Source organism: Musca domestica, unplaced genomic scaffold, assembly GCF_030504385.1.
Source record: "Musca domestica strain aabys unplaced genomic scaffold, Musca_domestica.polishedcontigs.V.1.1 48, whole genome shotgun sequence".
Taxonomy (NCBI): domain Eukaryota; kingdom Metazoa; phylum Arthropoda; class Insecta; order Diptera; family Muscidae; genus Musca; species Musca domestica.
In genome coordinates, this window is record NW_026712340.1 from 6,303,958 (window position 1) to 6,328,397 (window position 24,440).

General features: G+C 34.1%; 1 protein-coding gene and 1 long non-coding RNA gene across 5 annotated transcripts in view; one reads left to right on the forward strand and one right to left on the reverse strand.

Moving 5' to 3' along the window:
• Window positions 1-457: 457 nt before the first annotated feature.
• The window catches only part of LOC131804708 (PTB domain-containing adapter protein ced-6-like), a 34,757-nt gene continuing 10,774 nt past the window's right edge, over window positions 458-24,440 (reverse strand). For all 4 annotated transcript variants that reach the window (XM_059127800.1, XM_059127799.1, XM_059127798.1 and 1 more), the window contains 4 exons: window positions 3,523-3,768; window positions 3,008-3,450; window positions 1,383-2,032; window positions 458-1,314 (listed from right to left, as the gene is read on the reverse strand). In XM_059127800.1, coding sequence (XP_058983783.1) covers window positions 1,049-1,314; window positions 1,383-2,032; window positions 3,008-3,450; window positions 3,523-3,720 — 1,557 coding nt within the window. In that variant the 5' untranslated portion in view covers window positions 3,721-3,768 and the 3' untranslated portion in view covers window positions 458-1,048. The remainder of the gene's footprint in view (window positions 1,315-1,382; window positions 2,033-3,007; window positions 3,451-3,522; window positions 3,769-24,440) is intronic.
• Window positions 13,455-15,219, forward strand: LOC131804709 (uncharacterized). Its single transcript, XR_009343234.1, has 3 exons — window positions 13,455-13,840; window positions 14,384-14,849; window positions 14,923-15,219. It is a non-coding gene; the product is annotated as an uncharacterized LOC131804709 (long non-coding RNA).

Genomic DNA, 24,440 nt, shown 5'->3' on the forward strand with positions numbered 1-24,440 from the left:
CTATTTTACCCGCTAAATATTATCCGATGACCACCCAAATTGGTAGGCTTCTTCCCCGCCTTAAACTCTAGCTACATGCGTCGATTGGTCTATAATTGCGACCTATATAGCTACAGCAAAATCCGACATTTTTCAGTATTTGGTCCATTTCAACCCCTAAACATTTGGCGATCATCTCCAATTCTGACCCTAACCCCACCTTCGTGCAAAATTTCGTAAGGATCGGGCCATAATTGCGACCTGTAGCGTGATTACAAATTAACATAGACAGACGAACAGACGGACGGACGGACATACATAGCTAGATCGACTCAGCTCGGCGAGCTAGGAAGATCTATATATACTTTCCTATATGGGAAACCAATATTTCGAGGTGTTACATAAATTCTGGCCCAATCAAACTTATAATACCCCCACACATAGTGTTGTAGGGTATAAAAATACAGAGTCAAGAATATTTATTTTTTTTATAAATTTATTCTTATTTATCAAATAAACGATTAATATTATTATAATTATATTATTTATTTTATACAAAATACAAATACAATATTCAAATTGGGCTAAATTTGATTTTCGATAACATTCCACACTTATATTTTTTGTTCTTCTAAAATACTGGGGGGTTATAATAGAAGGCCGATCAAAACGAATTTCTCTTTCCTGTTTTAGGTGGTGCGGAGTAAGGGTTCATAATCACTTGTATCCAATCACACATACATTCAACATAAATACATAACTAACATTATACGAATAAAGTTCCATTTGTTGTAACTTAAATTAACAAAACATTATTTAGAGAGGAGGAGAGAAATGAGAGAAGAGATATTTTGGGGGTTGGGGGTTAGGAAATCATAGGGACGCAGTGGGAGTAAGCTATTCATTATACAATTTATATAGTTTAGAATATATTTGACAACATTACACATCTCAATATTGTGGGAGGATCGCTCGATCGCTCGATCTCTCCCTGAATGTAGATTAACTTTACAAACAAAAAACAAACTGGCTACCATGCTCTCATTTTGTTTCTCCATGAAGCAACAAATCATTTCCTTAGGGGATCCAAACTTTCCAAAGTGAAATCATCTACAGAGATTTTACTCAGTTTCTGGGGGAAAATACTTTGATGGTGGGTGCCAGTGTTGGATGTATCAAAGGGATCCGAACCAAAAAGATCGGCAAGATTGTTATTGTTGGTTGTAATGTTGCCATTGGTCAATAAATTGTTAATGGCATTTGGTGAAGTGCTATTGTTGCTGTTGGTTACCGAGGTACTGCGACGTGAGGCCGATACTTTGGGTGGTGGAGCCACTGAAAATAAGGGAAAAATTAAATTTTAAAATTGATTCCTTGGGGGTATCCGATTTTTAACTACTTACACAATGGTGGTGTTATGGTCAATTCACTGAATGTGTTATTACTAATAATGCTGGTATTGTTGTTGTTGTTATTGTTATTATGGAATTTATTATCATTGTTGTTATAGAACAATTGTTGGCCAAACGAATTGGATGGCTCGAAGCCAAACAAATCATTACTTATATTTTTACCACTACCAGTGCTATTGCCATCTGTTGACTCCTCTGCACGTGGGTCAAAATCACTATCCGAATCGGAATTCAATAATAGCTCTTCCATTTTTTGGGCATTATTATTCATGGACTTGGTGTTGGCGTTGTTGTTGTTACGTGGCGGTACAGCGGGTAAGAATAGCGATGATTTCAAGGAGTTTGATGAATTCGAATTGGTATCAATCAACAGGGTCTTATCATCGTGATTTGTTAGACCATTCGAACCATTGGTAAGATTCTGAGTGGACACATCACCATTTGTGGTAATAGTCTGTGCTGGTACTTCCAGAATATCTTTGATATTTTGTTTAAACAAATAGGCATCCAAATCTGATTTGGCCAATTTTGCAGAGAGATCTCTCAGCCGATTCTTGTAGATATTTACAGTTTTCTCCAAATCGGCAATCTGTTGCTGGGCCTTACCCAGTTCTGTTTTTTCCGTGGAGCTGACATATTTTCTGAAATCATTGAAAGAGAGGAGAGTCATTAGTAATGTAAAAATTGTGCTAAATTTAAAGTACTAGAAGAGTTTTCAATGGAGGACTTGAAAGCCTTTAAAGAAGAGACCAGAAAGTCTTCCAGTAGAGATGTGCAGCTGGGCTAATAAGAGAAACCTGCCTCATTCCATGACAGTACCAACCGGTCTAGAATAAATTGGCCAACTGGTGTTGTATGAAAAGACCAACTGAGTTTGTAAGAGAAGACTTACTGGGTTTCTATGAGAATGCCAACTGGTCTTCTATGAGAAAAACAAATGGGTTTTTAAGGGAAGAACAAATGGACTTCTATGAGAAGGCCAACTGTTCTTCTATGAGGAGACATTTTGTTCTTCTATGAGAAGACTAAATGTTCTTCTATGAGAATACCAACTGTTCTTCTACGATAAGGTCAACAGGGCTTTTTTGAGAAAACCTTCACAGAAGACGAAGTGAACTATTATCAGAAGATCAACTAAGCATTTATAAGATGACTAGATGGGCTTTTAAGTCTTTGGTTCGGTCTTCTAAGAAAAAAACCTTCCGGAATTTTTAAATGAGAAAACAGTTTGTTCAATGAAGATTAATCTATGAAGATTGTAATTTACAGGCAAAAATACAGTCTTCTATGAAGGAGGCCATTTTCTATTATTAAAGGAAGATACATTTTTTGTTGAAGAAGAACATTTGGCTTTCTATAAGTAATATCGCCCGATCCTCTATAAATATTATAATTTTTTCTTTGAAGGAATCCACATAAGGAATTCATAAGGAAGACCAACTGCTCTTCTTTGAGAAGGCCCTATGCAAGTCTCCAAGTTTTTTCCATTTAACAATTCTCCTATTTATCAGAACTCCATCTGATATTCTATGAAACTTTCTTAGCTTATAAAACGGAACCCAAGTTGTTTCCTTTTACAGGACTCATTTCTTCAAAGCTTAAAAACAAAAACTCACCTAAATGCCAATTCAAATGCCTGACCAATGGTCAATGTGATATCCGATGCCAACTTATTCGATATGAACACAAAACACTCGTGTGTATCCTCGGCAGTCGATGAGGATTGTGTTGAACCATCGGGACTACTGCCACGGCCGTTCGAAGTGTTATCTCCCGATGTTGGTTTCACAGTTTTTGCAATAAAACTAAAGAATTTCTTGACACCCTTCTCGTCGGCACAATACGAGATATTGTGCAATGGGAATTGATGTAGAATCTTTTGGGTGCGGGGCTCCTGCACCGCTACACCATCTACACTAATAGTGATTTCGACTTTCTTGAATTTCTCTTGAGTACCCGTTTCGGCTTTTTTCATTTGTTGGGCAAATTGCAGTTTGCGTATGGTATCCTTGACGACTTCAATGCCCTTGGGCTGGTCAACCGGGACATTGCCAAAGAACTGGAATCGGGAAAAAAAATTAAGATAAGATTAGTTGAAAGTCTAAAATGTTTTTATATGAGAGGAGCTTGCCTTGACTAGATAGACAACATGACCATTTATAAGGGCTTCGGGTGTGTGCAACCAGTTGCGTTTTCCTGCCTTCGAATCCTCTTTGTTAGCACCATTTTTAGTTTCAGTCACTTCAGCATCCTTATCTTTGTCCTTGCTTGTGTTGTTGTTCTGCTTGTTCCAAAATTTTAATTGTGATATTTTTGCTGTCTTCTCCATTCTGTGGACTGACTAAACGATCAACGTTTCGAATTGAGTAAGTTATATCTAGAAATAATAAGAAAAGAAACAAACGTTAAATTTTTGGTTACGTTCCCAATAATTTTTAAACGCTATATTTTATAGATATACTAAACAATGTAATATAATCTACACATATTATATTTATATAACTCTTATGCTTTGAGTATATTAATATACACTATACTACACTTTCTTTCAGATAACAAATTGTGTAAAGCGCCTTAAAGTATGTTATAAAAATGCTAAAATAAATGTGGAAAAAGTAGCTTTACATAAGACTCTAACATTTGGTCTGTTCCAGAACTGAAAGAATGTAAAAGTATTCACTACGACAACCGATTTTCCCTTTATGATAACGAAACAAATTTTAAAACTAGTAGATTCTTGCGGGTACTTGAACAGAGCAATTAGATATTTACTAGTCTTCTCTGAGCAAAAACTTGCAAAAAAGTACAACATCCAGTAAAAAATGTAATTTAATGGACATTTTGGAACAAGTTTCTAAAAAAAGTCTTTGAAAAATTCATCTACTGGAAAAAACTTTAGTGAATACATGTTTTAGTATTTTTTTCATTTATTTATTTTTTTATTTATTTTCAATTAGTACAGAAACCTAGCCGACAGGGCCATGGACGGTTCAAAAAACTTCTATACATGACTACTCTAAATTAATTATAATATCCTTAATCCTAAAAGAATTACTTAAAATTAAACACTAAAACAAATTAACAAAAAATGAATAAAATTAACAATTGATTGATGGTTCCAAGAACTCCTATACATGACTACTCAAAACTATTCATAACATCCTTAATCTTAAAAATAACATTAAAAAAATAACAAAAAAAAAAAGATTAGCAAAAATCACAATTCATTGAAGATTTAGATAAATCAACTATGCAAGGAAAAAACAAATTAACACAAGAAAACTATATATTTTAAACAATATTGAAATGAGCATATAATTTACGCTTATAACATTTTAGGGAAGAATTGAATGTCTTAAGATTAGGTGGCAGATTGTTGAAAATGCGAGCAATTCTTACATAGAAGGATTTTTCCAACAGAGGAGTCAAGCGTGGTATAACAATTTGCAGGTTCCTTACAGATCTCGAAAACTTAAAAAGGTCCAAAAGAGTAGAAGATGTCCTCAATTTAAAATGTTTGTAGAAGAACAACATTGACCTTAAATTCACAAAACACTCAAACGAACAACCAAGAAACTCTTTCACAGAAGGAGATATATGATCACGACGTTTGACACAAAAAACATATCGCATTACTCTATGAAACAATAGTTTTAACTTACGAAAAACAAAACCGTAGCTACCCCCAAAAATCTCAATACAATATAAAAAGTGAGGCATTATTAATGCATGTACCAACTGAATTCTAATCTTCTTAGGCAAAACTATGTCCAAGCAATACAACTTCTTTAAAATAAAGTTAACTTTGGACACTAAAGAATTCACATGCACATCAAACACCAAACCAGAATCAAGAAACAAACCAAGACATTTCATCGAGCTTACAACATTTATAGGCGTCCTATAAATGGAAACTCTAATTGAATCCTCTTGCAAGTTCCCAAAAAACATAACTTTAGATTTTTGAGTATTTATTGAGAGACCGTTACAGGACAACCAAGTTACCAACATATTAATATTAAAATCAATTGACGACTGCAACACATCCATAAACACATATTCTCCTTTAAACAAAATTTGAATGTCATCAGCAAATGCAAACGACATACAATTCCTACCATTAATACAACTCAGCAAATCATTAACATACATAACGAACAATAGAGGGCCAAGAACAGATTCCTGTGGCACACCACTACTCACTGATTTTTTTGATTCCTGTAAAATTTCGTACAAATGATTATAAAATATTAAAAAAAAACCTCTTGGAATGCCCTCTATGTACAGCGGTGAGCTAACTCTAGAAGACAAATAAGTGTTTTTTAGTGCCTAGAAGTCATATAAAATATCATGTAATCTTTCATATGAAGACAAAATTTTGGTTTTTCTGTAAGGAAACCATTTGCTCATCTATGAAACCATCTGATCTTCTATGAATAAAACCATATGCTCATCTGTGTGGAAGATCAACGCCTCGTCTGCAAGAAACCATTTTGTGTCCAGAACACTTGTGAAAAATTGAAAATATTTTTGCTGGATCCCAACGTTTCAAAGAAAACTCCACAAATGTCATTATTACCCATGCTCTGTTCCGGATGCTGGAGGAATGTAAAACATCTTACTACGATAAGCGATTTTGATACGGCCAAAACGTGTCTCATTGAAATAACGGTTTTAGACCTTAGCTCTCTTTGGAACAAATCCGTTTCAGAAAATTTGGAGTCGATCTAGCGATGTCCGTCCTTCCGTCCGTCTGTTTGTCTGGCTGGTGAGCACGATAACTCTTGAAGCGAGCTTCCGATTTGGTCCAAACTTAGTGAATCGTAATATTATTATCAAACTTAGATCGAGTTTGGAGATGGGCAAAATCGCTTCGCGAGTGAGGCCTCGCCTCCACCCCTCTCACAAAAGGGCACAATTTTTAAAGAAAATAATCTACCCCATAGTAAGAGAAAGGATAATTCGATTTTGTGCAAACTTTGCACATCCCAATATTTTTGCCAGTGCTAGGTTAGGTGCTAAAATGGACAATATAGGTTCACTCCATCAAGTACCTCACCCACAAAGGGGCCAAATTTTGAATAACCATGAAGCTCGTAAATCTCGAAAAGAGGCTTTTCAAATTTCACACATCCCAAAACTTCTACTTAAACAAGATCTGGTGTGAAGATGGTAGATATCGGACCACTCCTTCTGATAACTCCCCACATAGGTTAAAAACTTTAAATAATCATAACTATTATAAAATTTGAGCTAAGTCTCTGATCATCTTCGGCTTTCGCGAATTTCAATAATTCTACTAACACAAGGTCTGGTATGAAGATCGGATTGAACGGACCACTCCTTCCTTCCACAACGGGTCAAAATTTGAAATAACCACGAAGCTCATAAACGCAAAATGACCATACGATTACCCTTGTAAAATGTGATGTAAGTGTCCGATTGTCTCTAAATTACAGACATCACATTATTTCTACTAACATAAGATATGTAGTGAAGATGGTCCACTCCTTCTGGTACCTACCCACAAAGGATTAAAATTTTGAATGTCCATGAAAACCCATAAAAAGCGGAATTAACATCCGATTCCATTCAGACTTGGTACATCTCAATCTTTCCATCAAAATAAGATCTGTCATAAAGATGGTACAGATCGCACCATTTCTTCTGGTGCCTCCCCACATGTGGTTCAAGATTTTGAAAAAAAAGCAAACGCTCAAAGCATCCCACTCTCCAATTTCACACAAGATCTGTTGTGAAGATGATATATGTCTGCGAACCCCTTCTGGTACCTCACCCACAAAAGGTCGCAATTTTTAATACTTTCATATGTCATAACTTGCGAAACAAGTCAGCGATTCTTTGCTATATCTACATTTTCTCCCAACCATGAACCTAAGATGAATATGAAATTTATGATTTCGCATTTAATTAGTTATAAATATACGATTTTCTTGTAATATTGCCCATACCAATCATTTTATCTGTCTTAGATGAAGTATGAAAATGGAATACTTCGGCCGATTATATATTTTAATATTTTCTTAAAATTATCACATATCTCATATAAAGTGAAGGAATATAGTCCAAACTTGACACTTCGCAATATTTATATCATATTTATTTATGTACGATGCGAAATTAAAAATATTCGCCCATTCCTTTCGAACATAATTCCATAGAGGGTCAACAATTTGAATAATCATTACAAAAGTCGAAATTTATTTAATCGAACATTGGCTGTTGGCAATACCGACTGATTCTATTAGAATTGTATAACGAAAATTATGTCTAGAATACCACGGAAGGTCTTCTGTAAGATGTCACCTATGACTATAAGACTTACAAAATGTTTTCTATACACAAAAGACCTACAAGAAGCTGTTTATGCATAGAAAACTTATAATATCTTGAAGACCGATAAACGATTATGTATCCCTCATGTTTATCTTGAAGACCGATAAACGATTATGTATCCCCCATGTTTATCCTCGCTTGTCAATGACAAATGTTGGAAAATTTCCTATGGCCGTAACGCTCTACACGCTCTATACTGCAGTGTCAATTAAAAATTCACATAAAAAGCATCCATTAATTGTTGGCAACTATTCTCAAGCGTCTTCTACTGTAGAACTACTACCTGAAGCTTCTTTAGAATCTTTAATTAATTGTAGACATCGGTCGTTGTGTTTTCGTTCCTCCTTCTTTTCAAATTTATATTCATTAGACTAATCGCATCGAGTGACTGGCGCAATTCTCAGCAACCATATAACCACAATAACAACTACACTCCCTCATTGTTGAGATTAATTTAAACAAACACACAGAAAGGAAAAATAACTAACAATAATTAAAAGTGACTGTAAATATACATATTTAAATCGCAAATAAAAGAGAAAGACAAAAAATTAAAAGATTTTTTTGTTAATATATTGAAAATTGTTTTCTATAATTAAATTAAATAGTTAATATCGAAACCAGCAGATGCTGGCCACTCAATTGACTGGCTGGCTGGCTATCGGGATGAGTGAGTGTTAATGCTATTGTCAGATGATGATGATTTCGTGTCGTAAATTCCATTGGCTTAATTTTGTTGTGTCGTGAACAAAAATATTTGTTGTTTTGTTTTTTCTGCCTGCTTATTTTAATAGTTAATAAAAATTAAAAAAAAAAAAAAAAACAAATCAAATGAAATTCATATGCACATGCACATGAAACTACTAAATGCAATACTTAACCAAACAAAATTGAATATTCTGAGGGAAGATGAGGGGTTGTCATCAGTATTCATTGTTACATGGAGCAAGCAGAAGATCCATAGGCGGTCGAGGGGCGATGGAACGGACAATTGGCATACCATCACGAAGTGGAAAAATATTTTAAATTTCACAAATATTACCAACCGCCCATATGACAAGCCAGTCAATGGTTTCACGTTTTGTTTGAATTGCATTTAAGGTGTTTTATGTCCCCCACCCATTTAAGTGTGGAATGAAATTCATTCAATCTGTAAGGGCATGTGAAAAATAATAGCAGACAAAAGTTTTTTAACGTTGTTAACAAATATTTACTTTTCCGCAACAGCAAAAAGAACATCTTATCGCATTATTTATTTTTTTCGTTTTTTGTTATTTGCAAATGGAAATATTTTCGATAAGAAAGAAAACATCAAATGTCAATTTCCTTTCACCGAGATGCACTGCAAGAAATGTATCACTAAAATGCATTAAAATATCTTCTAGAAAAAATACCTTTAAAACAACTTCAAATATGTTGTATGTTAGAAATATTTGATATATATATAAACTTATAAAGAACATAAATTGGTTCTTATATACAATAAGAACCATATGTAACCCTTAGTTTAATTAAGACTAGTTTACGCATCATATTAGAGTCATATGCAAAGAAACTTTCTCACATTTATATTAGGCATTTTATTTCATCGTAAACATAATATAATACTTTGTATTACGAATGCTATCAATATATCAATTCATACATTACTCCAAAGCTACCCTTTATATACCCTTAGCCATATGGCCAGGGTGAGATGACAAAACTGCAACCAAATTCAGACTGCTGTCATTTCTAAGCCAATCTTCCGACAGCTGTTATATTGTTTACAAAGCATTTTGGTGAGAATTTTCCTAACTCTAATTTTATGCGAGATTTCGTGTTCTTCGGTTTCTATTTGTGACCTTTATAACTGCTGCACAATCAGGACAATTTTTAGTTGTTGGTCCATTTCAACCCCTAATATATTGCAGACATCTTTGAAAACAATAGGCCTGGCCCTTCTAAGCCCAACCCTACCATTGTGAAAATTTTCGTGGGGATCGGACGATATTTGAATATAGTATCCCAACCTGTGTTGTAAGGTGAAAAATTATTACAAAATATTATAAGTCAAATTAAAAAAATCGCATGCGATAAAAAATATGAAAATATAAAAAAATGTCACAAAATACAACAAAATTTAAATTAACATCATTATTGGCATGTTTTTCTGCGTTTTTTTATTTATATACTTTTTCGTCAAGAGGGCATTCTGAATTGACAAAATTTGTCAAAATCGTATTAATATAAGCATTATAAGCATTCTAACTAACATCACCTTCCTTTGTATATACACATTGTATATATTTCGCTATATAACCGATATATTTACTATCGGCATCTACGTTACGGTCAGAATTGGCCCGTTCGTCTATTTATGATTTCGCCAGGATTAAAAATATTCGCGTTTTAATGGAAAATTTGACTTTTATTTAACACAAATGTTGTGGCCTATTTCACCCACTAAATATTACGCGATGACCATAAAAATTGGAAGGCTTCTGCCCAGTCCTAAGCTCTAGCCCCGCTTTGATTGGTCTATAATTGCGACCTGTAAAACAACTGCAAAATCAGAATTTTTCAGTTTTTGGTCCATTTCAACCCCTAAATATTATGCATTCATCTGCAAAAGAAATAGGGTTCTATTCTGACCCTAGCCCCACCTCCATTCTAAATTTCGCAAAGATCGGACTATAATTATGACCTGTAGAGTGATTACAAATTAACATGGACAGACGGACGGACGGACATACATAGGTAGATCGACTCAACTCGTCGAGATAAGAAGATCCATATATACTTTCCTATGTGGCAATCCAATATTTCGAGGTGTTACATAATTTTTGGCCCTATCAAATTTATAATACCCCCCAAACATAGTGTTGTAGGGTATAATTACTTATTTCCGACATTTTTTGCTTTCATTCAATAAAATAAAAAAAAATGTAAAAAATATGGGATTTGACTTTGTTGCAGTTTTTTATCTCACCCTGTATGATGTAAGAGTCCGATTCTCTTCAAATTACACACAATACAATATTTTTATGAGTTCACAGACTGGTGTGAAGATGGAATATGTCGGTCCACTCCTTCGGGTACCTCTCCAACAAAGGGAAACAATTTTGAATATCCATAAAACTCATAAAATGATAAACTTACATCCGATTCCATTCAGACTTTGTACATCTTAATATTTCTTTCAACACAAGATCTGTTAAAAAGATGGTAGGGATCGGACCATTTCTTCTGGTACCTCCCCCACAAAGCCTCAAAGTTTTGAATAACCAAACAAAACGATTATAAAATCCGAAAGAAGCATTCGATTCTCTACATATTACACACATCCGATTATTTCTACTAACACAAGATCTGCTATGAAGATTCCCATCTATGTGATCAAATTGGGAGATCTTCTGGTACCTCCCCCACATAGTGTTCAAGATTTGAAAAAAGATAAAGAAAGCGAAATAAGCATCCAATTCTCTTCAAATTTCACACACACAAATATTTTTGCTACGACAAGATCTGTTGTGAAGATGATATATATCTGCGAACCTCTTCTGGTATCTCAACCACAAAGGGTCACAATTTTCAATACTTTTATCAGTCATAACTTGCGAAACAAGTCAGCGATTCTTTACAACATGCTATATCTAAATATTTCTCTCAACCAGAAACCTGAGATGAACATGGAATTCACGATTGCATAAAATTGGATATGAATGTTCGAGTTTCTTGTAATTTTGCCCATATTAATATTTTTATCTGTATTATATGAAGTATGAAAATATCGAACTCGACTATATCTAGTACATCACGCACATTTTAACATTTTCTAAAAATATCTCTTATAAATTGAAGGAAGTAGTCTATATAACCTAAACCTGACACCTCTCTATATTTATATCATATTTATTTAGGTCCGACACGAAATGGACAATATTGGTCCATTCCTTCGGAACCTTCGGAATTCAGAAGTCAAAATATATTTAAATAAAGGGTGTCCCAAATGCGACATAATTTTTCATTGTATTTCGACTTATGCAGTATATTTCTTATTGTTTGAGGGCAACATACTTTTCCCAAATCCTTATCAGCTATTTTGCGAGCTTCGATTCTTTTTGATCTGCCGTAAGATAAGATTTTATTATTTGCCGTTTTTAACTTATTTTTACACATCCATCTGTTTTGAACCGTTTTATGATGTACTGAACTGTAGATCGCCTTCTGTTAACAATCCCACATATCTAACTTAGCGATTTATGGTTTTTGTAATGTTTAATTAATAAATTTCTCACTTCAACAGTGGTTTGTCCTTGTTGTCTTCCGATTTTTTTTTTAATATTTACGTTAGTAAATTACACAACCCGTTGAAATGTTTGATAAATGGGCTTTTAGGGACTTCCCTAAGTACATTTTCCAACAATCGCTTGAAGTTGGACGCAGTTCGAAACAGGGTTGCCGTATAAATGTAAGCTGTACGAGTGAGTTTAGCATTTACATAGAAATTTGGTGAGTTTTAGAATAAATTTCATTATTTTGCTAAATAAAAAAACAGTAAACTTTTGTCCTACGGCTAGTTCTAGTACCCTATAAACTAATAAAAGATATAGGTTTCTTCTGGTAGTAAATTGGATAATAATCATATATTGTGAGTGAGTTTAGCTTTAACATAGAAATTTGGTGAGTTTTAGAATAAATTTGATTATTTTGCTAAATAAAAAAACAGTTCTACGGCTAGCTCTAGTGCCCTATAAACTAATAAAAAATATAGGTCTCTTCTAGTAGTGAATTTGATAATAATCATATATTGCATGAATCATATATTGCATGAAAGAAATTTGTTTGCTAAGTGTACGAGTTTTGCTTGGAGCTACTGTATTTTTTAAGAAACATTCAAAAAAATTGACATATCAATGTTCCCAAGCATTGATGCAGCTACCTGTGTCCCTCTACCATGGACTAATATTTTGTCGCAATAACAAGCAGTCCCTCCCAATTTTAAAAACCAGATGAAAATTTTTTACACTTTTTGCACTATTGTTATCTTTTGTTCTTTGATTTCAATCACAATAATGCATTTTGACATTACATTTGGTAGTCAGCTGGCTTGACAGGGGGACCTTATACGTGGGCCATAATTGGTATGATGGGTAAAGATGAGAGAGGATATACCAAAAAGAGAATAGAAGGAAGGAGACTAGTTCTTATTACAATGTATTTTCATGGGCAAATACAATTCTAGTTTTTTGTTGTTCGGAGGCAAAGTGTATACAACGCCTTCCCCAAAAACACACTTGCATTTTTAAGCAGCATTTACGTGTATTTTTGATCAACTTAGCAATGCAAATCATTAGACAGAATTGTATTCTTCAGTGATACTTTTTTTTCTACAACTTAACCTTTTTATTAATCTTATTTCTTTAATATTCTACAAAATTTAAATGAATAAATATAAATCACACCCCGAAAATTTTTCTTATATGTGTTGAATATCTTGAAAATCCTGATTAGAATACTGTAGCAGAATATCAGGTTAAATGAAAACGTTAATTACTCGTCAAACCAAGCTATTAACCTAATAAAATGGGATGAGGTCTGTGCACTTGAAAGATTTATGCACACAATTCAAATGAACATTCACAAAAGCCTAAAGTACTGGAATTTTTGAAATTAAGCAATATAAAAAAACGATATGTAGGTCAATAGCTTATATTCGTTGCATCAATCATAACATTTTACAATCACAAAAAGGATTGTGAAAGGTTTTAAGTTAATCACCTTTTAAATAAAGGGTGGCTTAGAATAAATTTATCTATCGAGTGGATTTTAAAAATCAATTCCATTGCGCATGCGTCAAATGAACTTGACTTTCATAAACAGTGGTTTTAATTTGCCGCATGCGCAATGGAATTGACAATTCTTGGGAGCGTCTAAACGTATGCTTGAAAAGTGCTAAAAATAAATGTGAAAACAGTAACGTTGCATATAAATTTAAGATAATTGGCCTGTTCCACAACTGCAAGAATGTCAAACTTTTTACTACGATAACCTACTATGGAGGGTATATTAACTTTGTCATTCCGTTTGTAACTCCTCGAAATACTCATGTAAGACCCAAAAAAGTATATATATTCTTTATCAGCGCAAATTCTATGTCGATTTAGCGATGACCGTCTATCTGTGTGTCTGTCTGTCTGTTGTAATCACGCTATCTTTCGAACGAATCGAGATAGAAGACTAACATTTTGCAGACATGTTTATTTTGCCAGGTCCACGTTTTTGTATAGCCCCCATATAATGGTTCCTCCCTATATTCGATATTTAGATGATTTTAGCTACATGGTGGCCCGGTCGAACCTACAGCCTTTTTACTTTTTTTGATTAAAATTTTTGATAGAATCGAACAAGTATTGAAATTTATTGTGGTTGTCAGGCGAATTCAAATCATATTGACAGAAAATGTAGATATCAGCTGGTCTTACTTGTCGACCTTATAATTGGGTTGTGATACATCCCTAAGACTACACCAGCTTTCAATTATTCAAACTTGAACTATAAGACTATAGTTTAGAGTTGCATTTTCCTTTCGTTTTAAGCTACCTTACTGGTTGTGCCAAGGTCAATGGTAATAAATATTTTTTTTTTTGCAGAAAAGACTACCAACAGGACATGATATGAGGCCCCTTCTATAAGTTGTGTTCCAGAACCTACAAATTAGTACTAATTAGTGCTAATTCTGCTACAACGCGTTCCCGTACTTCAGAAACTAGCAAAACTTGCAGCTCTCTCGAGCTGGTGCTGAGTGGTGCACATTTCTGCTTGTTTTAGCTACATGATTTTGCCGACCAGAAATGTGCAAATTGTAAATTTGACATTTAATTGGCAGGGCTAACAAGGTTGAAAAATGTATTGATACATTTCAAAGTTCGCGCGTGACAACAAATATAAACTTAAAAACTAAAGAAAAACTAATATTTGTCGTGCAAAAAACAAAAAGAGAAAATATGGAGCAACTGATGTATTCACTTTTGGATGAATCCAGGAGAGAAGAGGACTGGCTGAATGAGGAATCAGACGAAGAAAATGTATTGGAAAACATTGCAAAATGAGTGCAAGGTAAATTGAAAAATTAAATTTAAAATCAAAGATGTTCGCTTATTACTGCGAACATTTTCTTTTTATTTTTTAGGTTGGCTGTCTTCCCAACTTGTGGCATTAAATCTTCTAGCAGACTTAACATTAATTTTACCGGCGCCTCCAACCATGTCAGCTTCTCCGGGGTTGGGATTTGCGAAAACTCCACCTCTAAATATTCTTAAACGCATTCTGAAAACAAAACTTTCTAAATAAACAGCATTCAAAAATAATTATTAATTTTAACTTATTTTCAATACTCATTTTTTTAAATTTTGGCGTCCATTTCAGTAAGGTTTCACCAGTCCGATTTAGGCTGTTTTCTTTTGGAATTTTGAATGTTGACATTATATCGCATTTCTGCTAATTTACCGTTCCCTTATTTTTTGAGCGCACCTAAATGAGAATAGCATTTTGTACTGTTCTCTCTTCTGCTAGTTTTACTACTAAAAAGTACTAGAACACAGCTATAATCTCTGCCAAAAAACGGGTTAGTTTTAATGTTTTACTTAAAAAAAATATTGCAACAAACAAATGTCTCTTCGAAACCAAAATTCCGAATTTAGATTTCTATCCAATGATTACACATAATAATCAAACAACTGCCAGACTAGGTATGTGTCCATTGCCCCGATGAGGTTGATTTTATTGACGTAATAATGTTAATAGGTGACCATGTATGTAATTATTTTAATGAAATCGAAAAAAAACGCCACTTTTTTAAACAGATGGCTAAATAAGTAATGGAACGGGGGAAGAAGAAGGGTATACCCCTAAAACCATCAACTTAATACAGGCCAAATATGAATAAGAGATTACAGGCGAAGACGAAACAACAAGAAAAAAATATCAACCGACCGACTGAACACAACTACAACCACAAAATACAAACAAAAAATTTTAAACAAAACCTTACAAAACAACAACAGCAAGTAAATATTAGCATTTAATATTGTTTTATTGCAAAATAAAGCGAAAGTAACACAAAATGAGCCAAATAAAGACAGGCAGACGGACGGACGATCGGTCGGGGCAAAAACATAATCATGGCAACGATCGTAGCCACGCTAAGGTACTAACGCCACCACCGACGCCGCTGTTGCCACTAATCAAAATAGAGAAAAAAACAAAAACATAAAACAATGGCCCAGCGTTGTAAACACGTTAATTTTTTCTGTTTACAACAACAACTACCAACCAAAACAAATAATAAACCAAGAAAACCTAAATTGTTTGAAAACAGCGAAAACAAAAGCCAAGGAAAAGAAAAAAATAAGCCACGCAAAAATCAAATACTCTCACACAATCTGGTGGTAGTTAACCGCCCGCCGCCTGACGCCCGACGCTTTTCGCCGATCAACTGTGTGCAATAATGAGTGCAAATATGGTACAAGTATGTTTTGATCATTCAAAAACACACACACACTCGCACAAACACAACTTACACATGGCATGGCATAATATGACGAAACACCCTGTATATGGAGATGTGAAATAAAGCCTCCAATAACAACAAAAACGGCGTCTTAGGTAAATCTGACCAACCACAAAATCCATAGAAGAAAAAAATTCCTACACACACCGTCCGGAGCTCTATCGTCAGAGGCTAGCATTATTTTTTGCTGGCGTTTTTGCATCTACGGAAGTTATTGTCGGTTGGTCAGTTTGTCATAGCCGGTTGTGTCTGTCCATCCGCCGCGTTTTTTGCAGTCTGCATATCCACTTTATTATGAATATCAAGAAAAAAAGAAACGCAGCGTAGTTGGAAAAATTATTTTGTTTTCAATTCAAATTAGTCTTAAACGAGGTTGGTATGGTGGGAATGAGAAAAAATTCAGATTTTTTCTAAAAATTGTCACTTATTTTATAGCTCATATTTATACGGACGTGTTCTCTTCAATGGACGCATTGGAAGACAACATTGAATCATTTATTCTTGAGTTACTGGCCGAAATGTTGGAAAGAGTATCCAAAATTGGACTAATCGCTATAATCATCAAAATACCGTTATATAGGGTCTATACAGAAACATGTAGCTACATAGATAATTTTCGGTGATAGAAAAATTTGAAACTTTCCCGGTGAAAAATCTGACACAAATCATTAAAACACCGAATACCTGGAGGTATAGTTATATGGGTACTATACCAAAACTTGACAGTTCTAAGGAAGGATATTTCTTACATAATGGGTGCACATGCTGCCAATTTACAGCAAATTTGGGGTTTAACTAAACTAATGGGGACTACACGAAAACGTGGACCTGTATAGCCCATTTTCAATACCAAAAGTCCTACAGAACTAGCATCGCTTTTTATCAGCCTACTTCATTTCGTTCGGAAACTTAAGTGATTTCCACAGACGGACATCGCTAAATCAACATAGAATTTTATGCTGATCAAGAATATCTATACTTTGTGGGATCTATACAAATAAATGGTAGCGTATTCATACTAAATACTAATTACATATTTTAAGCCATCCCAGCTAGCATTTGGAAGATTGTTTTTCCAAAAATCACTTTGGTGGGTCTTCTTCGAGTTATTTTGGTGATCAAAAAATGATTAACTAACTTGTATGATCGAAAAGCGACTCGAAAATAACTCTCTCCAATGAGTAAAAAGAGAGTAATTTACTATACAACATCAAAATGTATGGGAATCAAAAATCAATCATTGATATGTGCAAAATGTGACTATTATTTCGCTATTTATTATCGTATTGCGATCATCTAGAGATTGAAAAATGATTATTCTTATTCTTTGAAAAGTGATAATACTTATGCATTTTTTTTTATCATATTTTTGCACATATAAGTGCTTAAATGCTGTTTGTTTTGCCAAGCATAACGAGCCATTTCGTCGGGTTTCTGGAGTGACTATCAAAAAGTTGACTTATTGTTCATTTATAAAAAGCCAACAGTAAAAGTGTATAATATGGAAATGTGAATAAAAAAATATAAAAAGTGTACGATTATCTGTTTTTTTTTTATTTATTAATTTTTCATTAAATATATTTTTTTCCTTTTTTAAAAAAAAAATAGAAAATCTAAAATGAAAAGGATGACAAAAAAAGTATTTGCAAGCCTTTGATGAATTGAAATAATACAACACTTAAATAATTTGTAAGTATAGAATATTTGCCTTTGATTGATTAATTCAATACTTTACAAAATACTCATATAATTTTTATAATCTATTTCCAGAAAGAGTTTATTGCAAAAACCGTTGGTGAAGGCCCCACAATTTCTTCAGGCTGCCGTTCGAAAGTTTGTTTCAGATAATTTAACCTGCCAAAACAGCTGGAAGTGGACAGTCTAAAGTCGAGTGCAGAAAATGTTATTTAGTGACAGTAATCAAAAGTTTGTCTTTTTAATACGTATATAAAGTATTAGTAAAATGGACAGATTTGTAAATATTTTATTTCAGATATTTGTTATCTCAAATAAACTAGCAACGACAGGGATATGAACACAGACCTTGAGAAACATTTTGTTCACACAAGAGACCTAATTACGAAAAAAAAAAAAACGATCCCATTAAAGTTTCTGATTTCTTATTTTTTGATTTTTTTCCCTAGTCCAGCAAAAAATTGCATTTATTGAAATTAAGAATGAAAGAAAATATTAGTACAAATTATAATTATAGAAGCTTAATTATTGATTGTAGAATCGTAAACACTAATGTAAGACTCAGAAATGACTCGAATTTAAGACAAAGGTGACTTAAAAAAGAATCGGAAATGAAAGTACACATGGGTGATATATGACACTTAGAAGACTAAAAAATTAGTCACTAAGGACTCATAATTGATCAAAAAACAGTTAAGCAAAGGCTATAGTCGTGCGGGGACGACCATGTGATACCCTACAACACTACAATATGTCAGAAGCCCCGTTATGTCCAAATCCATTTTCGCTTTTGAAATTAGCATTTTGACCAAGGACATTAGGCCAATATTTCCGCACTACGTCGTGCTGTTAGTTGTTGTGGTCCATTTTACAGCTAAATATAATCCAATAGCCCCACATTTTGGTTCATTTGAACCCTTAAATATTTTGGGATCATCTCCAAAAGCAAGATGCGGCTCTGTATCTCCAAATTTAGTCTCACATATACAATTAGCTTGTCTTCGATATTTGCCCATATTCGTCAACGAAAACAGCGTTAAAAAGCTAGAAGTTCTCGTTTGTGCATTTTTGATTTCGCATGCAAGTTATTTTCAACGTTTCGGTAGAATGGAAATGTTGGTATTTTTTCACGCAAAAGTAATATGGACCACCCGCTGTCCTAAACTCTAATTTCATGCCAGATTTCTTGTTCTTTTGTTTCTATTTGTGACCTTTATAGCGGCTGCAAAGTCAGGAAAATTAGTTGTTGGTCCATTTCAAACCCTAAATATATTGCGGACATCTTTGAAAACAATAGGCCTAGCCCTTCTGAACCTAACCCTACCCTTGTGAAAATTTTCGTGAAGATCGTACTGTAATTGCAATAAATCCGATATATTTACTATCGGCATCTAAATATTACGCCATGACCATCAAAATTGGAAGACTTCTGCCCAGCCCTAAGCTTTAGCCCCACGCTAACTTCCGCTTCGATTGGTCTATAATTGCGACCTGTAGAGCAACTTCAAAATCAGAAAAATTTTCAGTTTTTTCTAAATACCATGCGATCATCTCCAAAAGCAATAGGATTCTAGTCTGCCTCTAACCCACTCCATTATAAATTTCGTGAAGATCGGGCCATAATTGCGACCTGTAGAGTGATTACAAATTAACATGGACAGACGGACGGAAGGACATACATAGCTAGATCGACTCAGCTCGGCGAGATAGGAAGATCCACATATACTTTCCTATATGGGAAACCAATATTTCGAGGTGTTACATAATTGTTGGCCCAATCAAACTTATAATACCCCTAACACATAGTGTTGTAGGGTATAATGACTTAACTACTCGAAAAAAATTCACAAACTAAGAGTATTAGCGCAATAATACTTTTACTCAGAAAATGGAAAAAATACTCTTAATTTATCTAGAAGAAGATTAGAAGAGTCGCGTGATGTCACGTTTTTCTCCCAACAAATGTGTATTTTATGATCAGAAAATGCGCTCACATTCCAGCCTTTTAACCGCGCAACTGGTTCAATAATGACTCGAATATGATTAAAAAATTCAAAAAATCCTGAATGGGATGTAAATAAAAATTTCAAAAAGTGCTGACTGGGTAGTTTTAAAAAAGTTTTGTTTGACACTGTATGTGACTTTGGAGTGTAGCTCAGTACCAATGTTAAAACCCATTGTAAATCTGGATTAAACAATAAATCCTGACGAACTTTTGTATTCGAAATTTTGGTGGCTAGACTTCTAGACTTTATTTCGTAAGAAATTTCTGAAAGAAATTACAATAAAAAAATATTAACAAATCAAAAAATCCCACACGTAAGAATTGTTCAATATTTTCTTTTCATAGAATTGTCCAAAAAGAAATGCTAAATGCTTTTGATACTCATTGTACGTTTAAAAAAAAAATCCAATGAATATCATTTTTCACTAATTTATTTTTTATTTATTTTTTTTTTTTGTGATATTCACACATTATATTACCCACCTCGTTTAAATACCCACTAACCCCTCTCTTTTTCACTCACCTCTCACTAGACATAAGCAAATTACAATTATATTATTAAGTATTATACATATTTTCCCTATAATTTAATTTAATATTTAAAGTAGTTAATATGCACAAAGCATAGCCAGTCATTCAGCCACGACAATTGAATGGAGAGACAAACAAACAACAACTGCAACAACAACAACAAAAACCAGTAAGGAAAGCTCAAAAGTCGGGCGGGGCCGACTATATGATACCCTACACCACTATGCATATTTAGTAGAGCTCTCGTAAACATGTTTATACACGGCATTTCAGAGCTCTATGAGATATTTGGTACAAAATCAAAATCTATATAATTCTATCGTGCATTTTACGAACTATAACTATCTGTGAACCGGGTTTCTCCAAATTTGATGTATTAGCTTCTAGACTGGTGATTTGGGCTGATATTGACCATTTAGTGCACATTTAACCCGAAATCGGATGAAGATATATATGAGAGCTATATCCAAATCTGAACCGATTTCGATAAAATTTAAAACAGCTATTCCTGTGCTCCATCTAATACCTGGTACCAAATATCACGGTTGTGGAGTGAATATTACGAATGTATGGGACTAAAACTCTAAATCGGATGAAACATATATATGGTTGCTATATCCATATCTGAACCGATTTTCACTAAATTTGATATACTTGCTTCTAGGCTGAATTTGGTCCGATGTACTAAAATTCAGTCCATTTGGATTTATATCGGCCATTTGGTGCACAATTAACCCGAAATCGGATGAAGATATATATGGGAGCTATATCCAAATCTGAACCGATTTCGATAAAATTACAAACAGCTATTTCTGGGCTGTATCTTATATCTGGTACTAAATATCATTCTTGTGGAATGCATATTACGAATGTGAGGGGCTTAAACACCAAATCGGATGAAAGATATATATGGGAGCTATAGCTATATCTGAACCGATTTTCTCCAAATTTGATATACTTGCTTCTAGGCCGAACTCAGTTGGGTGTGCCAAAATTCAGGTAATTTGGACTGATAGTGGACATTTGGTGCACATTTAACCCGAAATCGGATGAAGATATATATGGGAGCTATAGCTGTTTCTGAACCGATTTTCTCCAAATTTGTTGTATTTGCTTTAAGGCTAATCTCGGTCACATGTGCCAAAATTCGGGCCATTTGGGCTGATATTGGCCATTTGGTGGTCAATTAACCCGAAATCGGATGAAGATATATATGGGAGCTATATCCAAATCTGAACCGATTTCGATAAAATTTAAAACAGCTATTTCTGTGCTCCTTCTAATACCTGGTACCAAATATCACGGTTGCGGAGTGCATAGTAGGAATGTGAGGGACTTAAAGATCAAATCGGATGAAAGATATATATGGGAGCTATAGCTATATCTGAACCGATTTTCTCCAAATTTGATGTACTTGCTTCTAGGCCGAACTCGGTTGGGTGTGCCAAAATTCAGGTAATTTGGACTGATAGTGGACATTTGGTGCACATTTAACCCGAAATCGGATGAATATATATATGGGAGCTATAGCTGTTTCTGAACCGATTTTCTCCAAATTTGTTGTATTTGCTTTAAGGCTAATCTCGGTCACATGTGCCAAAATTCGGGCCATTTGGGCTGATATTGGCCATTTGATGTACATTTAACCCGAAATCGGATGAAGATATATATGGGAGCTATATCCAAATCTGAACCGATTTCGATAAAATTACAAACAGCTATTTCTGGGCTGTATCTTATATCTGGTACCAAATATCATTCTTGTGGAGTGCATATTACAAATGTGAGAGGCTTAAACACCAAATCGGATGAAAGATATATATGGGAGCTATAGCTATGTCTGAACTGATTTTCTCCAAATTTGATATACTTGCTTCTAGGCCGAACTCGGTTGGGTGTGCCAAAATTCAGGTAATTTGGACTGATAGTGGACATTTGGTGCACATTTAACCCGAAATCGGATGAATATATATATGGGAGCTATAGCTGTTTCTGAACCGATTTTCTCCAAATTTGTTGTATTTGCTTTAAGGCTAATCTCGGTCACATGTGCCAAAATTCGGGACATTTGGGCTGATATTGGCCATTTGGTGCACATTTAACCCGAAATCGGATGAATATATATATGGGAGCTATATCTAAATTTGATCCGATTCTCACCAATTTCAATAGGGTTCGTCCTTGGGCCAAAAAAATATTGTTTGGAAAATTTCATCTCAATCGGATAATAAATGCGACCTGCATTTTGTTCACAAGAATACATGGACAGACGGACGGACGGACGGACGGACGGACGGACAGACGGACTGACATGCATAAATCGACTCAGAAAGTGATTCTATGAAGGTTCTCAAAAGTAACTATGGGTCTATCTCGTTTCCTTCTCCATGTTACAAACAAATGCACAAAGACATAATACCCTTACCACTATGTGGTGTAGGGTATAAAAAGAGGAGGCGTTGTGGACAAAACTTTTGACTGGTCATTTCACGCAATAGAAAAAAAAAAACACGTTTTTTAACTTCTGTTATTTGGTGGAAATTTTTATTTGTTTAATAATATTTTATTTATTTTTTTAATATAGACAAATCAATTAACAGGACAGGATATTTAATGACCAGCAATGATGAAACTTATTAAAATTCATTAATCACGAACAAGAGAAAACAATTTACAATTTATTGGAAATTATCAACAACATTGACGTTAGTATTATAATTTTTAATAACAAAAATTACAAGAGATAGCGATGATTACAACCAAGATTTTTAATATGCGATATTAATTTGGAGAAATAAGGTGTAAAGTACCCAACGGTCGTTTAGAATCAAATCCTAATCCGATCCTATTCAATTCGATTAATGTTACGAGTTTTATAAATTTTATGGATCTTACAACACGAAAAATTGAATTACAGCCGATTTGAAATTTTTAGCGGGTAATTGAATATTTTAGCGGGTAGTTAAACTACCCAGTGAAAACCCAAACTACCAAAATTATAGCTGAATTCATGGTACAACAAAAAGACATTGCAGACCTCTCAGCTGATTATTTTTTTTTCCTGAAAGTGGCCGATTTCTGTCAAATTTGTTTACATATATTTCGGTTTGAATTAAGGTCAGTCAGGAAGACTTCTTTTGACAACGATTTGACAATAATCTCAGTAGTTTTTGCATTATCGTAATTTGACTATCTTTGAATTTCAACTCACATTTATGATTTTGATAGCAAACTTGTTTGTCAGATGGGCTTTCTGGTCGACCTTATGTAGGCCTTGGTTTGAATATCAAATTTTCCATAAATTCAAAAATATATCAAATTTTTATTAGAACGGAAAAGAAAATCTTGTTTAAAAATTTAAATCATTTTAATTGAAAATATAAAAAGTTGGTTGGTCCTTTAATGGATACTTCGTTGGATCCTGAATTTTCTATTATATTGTTGTTGGGAACAAGTTCCACAACCAATCGTTAAAAATTATGTATAAGGTAACAAAATGCAGAAGAATATTGGACAAAACGTAGAAGAATAATGCAACTATGCTGGTAAAGGAAGTAATGCCATTGGCTTGTAAACAGTCCGATGTGCAGAAAAATGTCAGGTGATAAGTTCAGTGCGGGCAAAAATTAAGGAATCGGAAGTGTCTAAAAACAAGTAAAATAACCTTTCCAGACAGAAGAGTCGTCCTATTTTGTATATGGCATCGGTAGTTTTTTGCACACTCCTTCAAGTTTCAGCTTTGCAATCATACTTCCCCCGGAGCCCTTAAGCTTTGGTTTCCCGGGAAGCGACTGAGAGAGCCATGATAATAGCCACATCCAATTGCTAGCTGGCATCGTTTATGGTTAGAACTAAAATCGCTGATTTGTTTTGCAAGTTATGACAGATAAAAGTATTGAAATTGTGA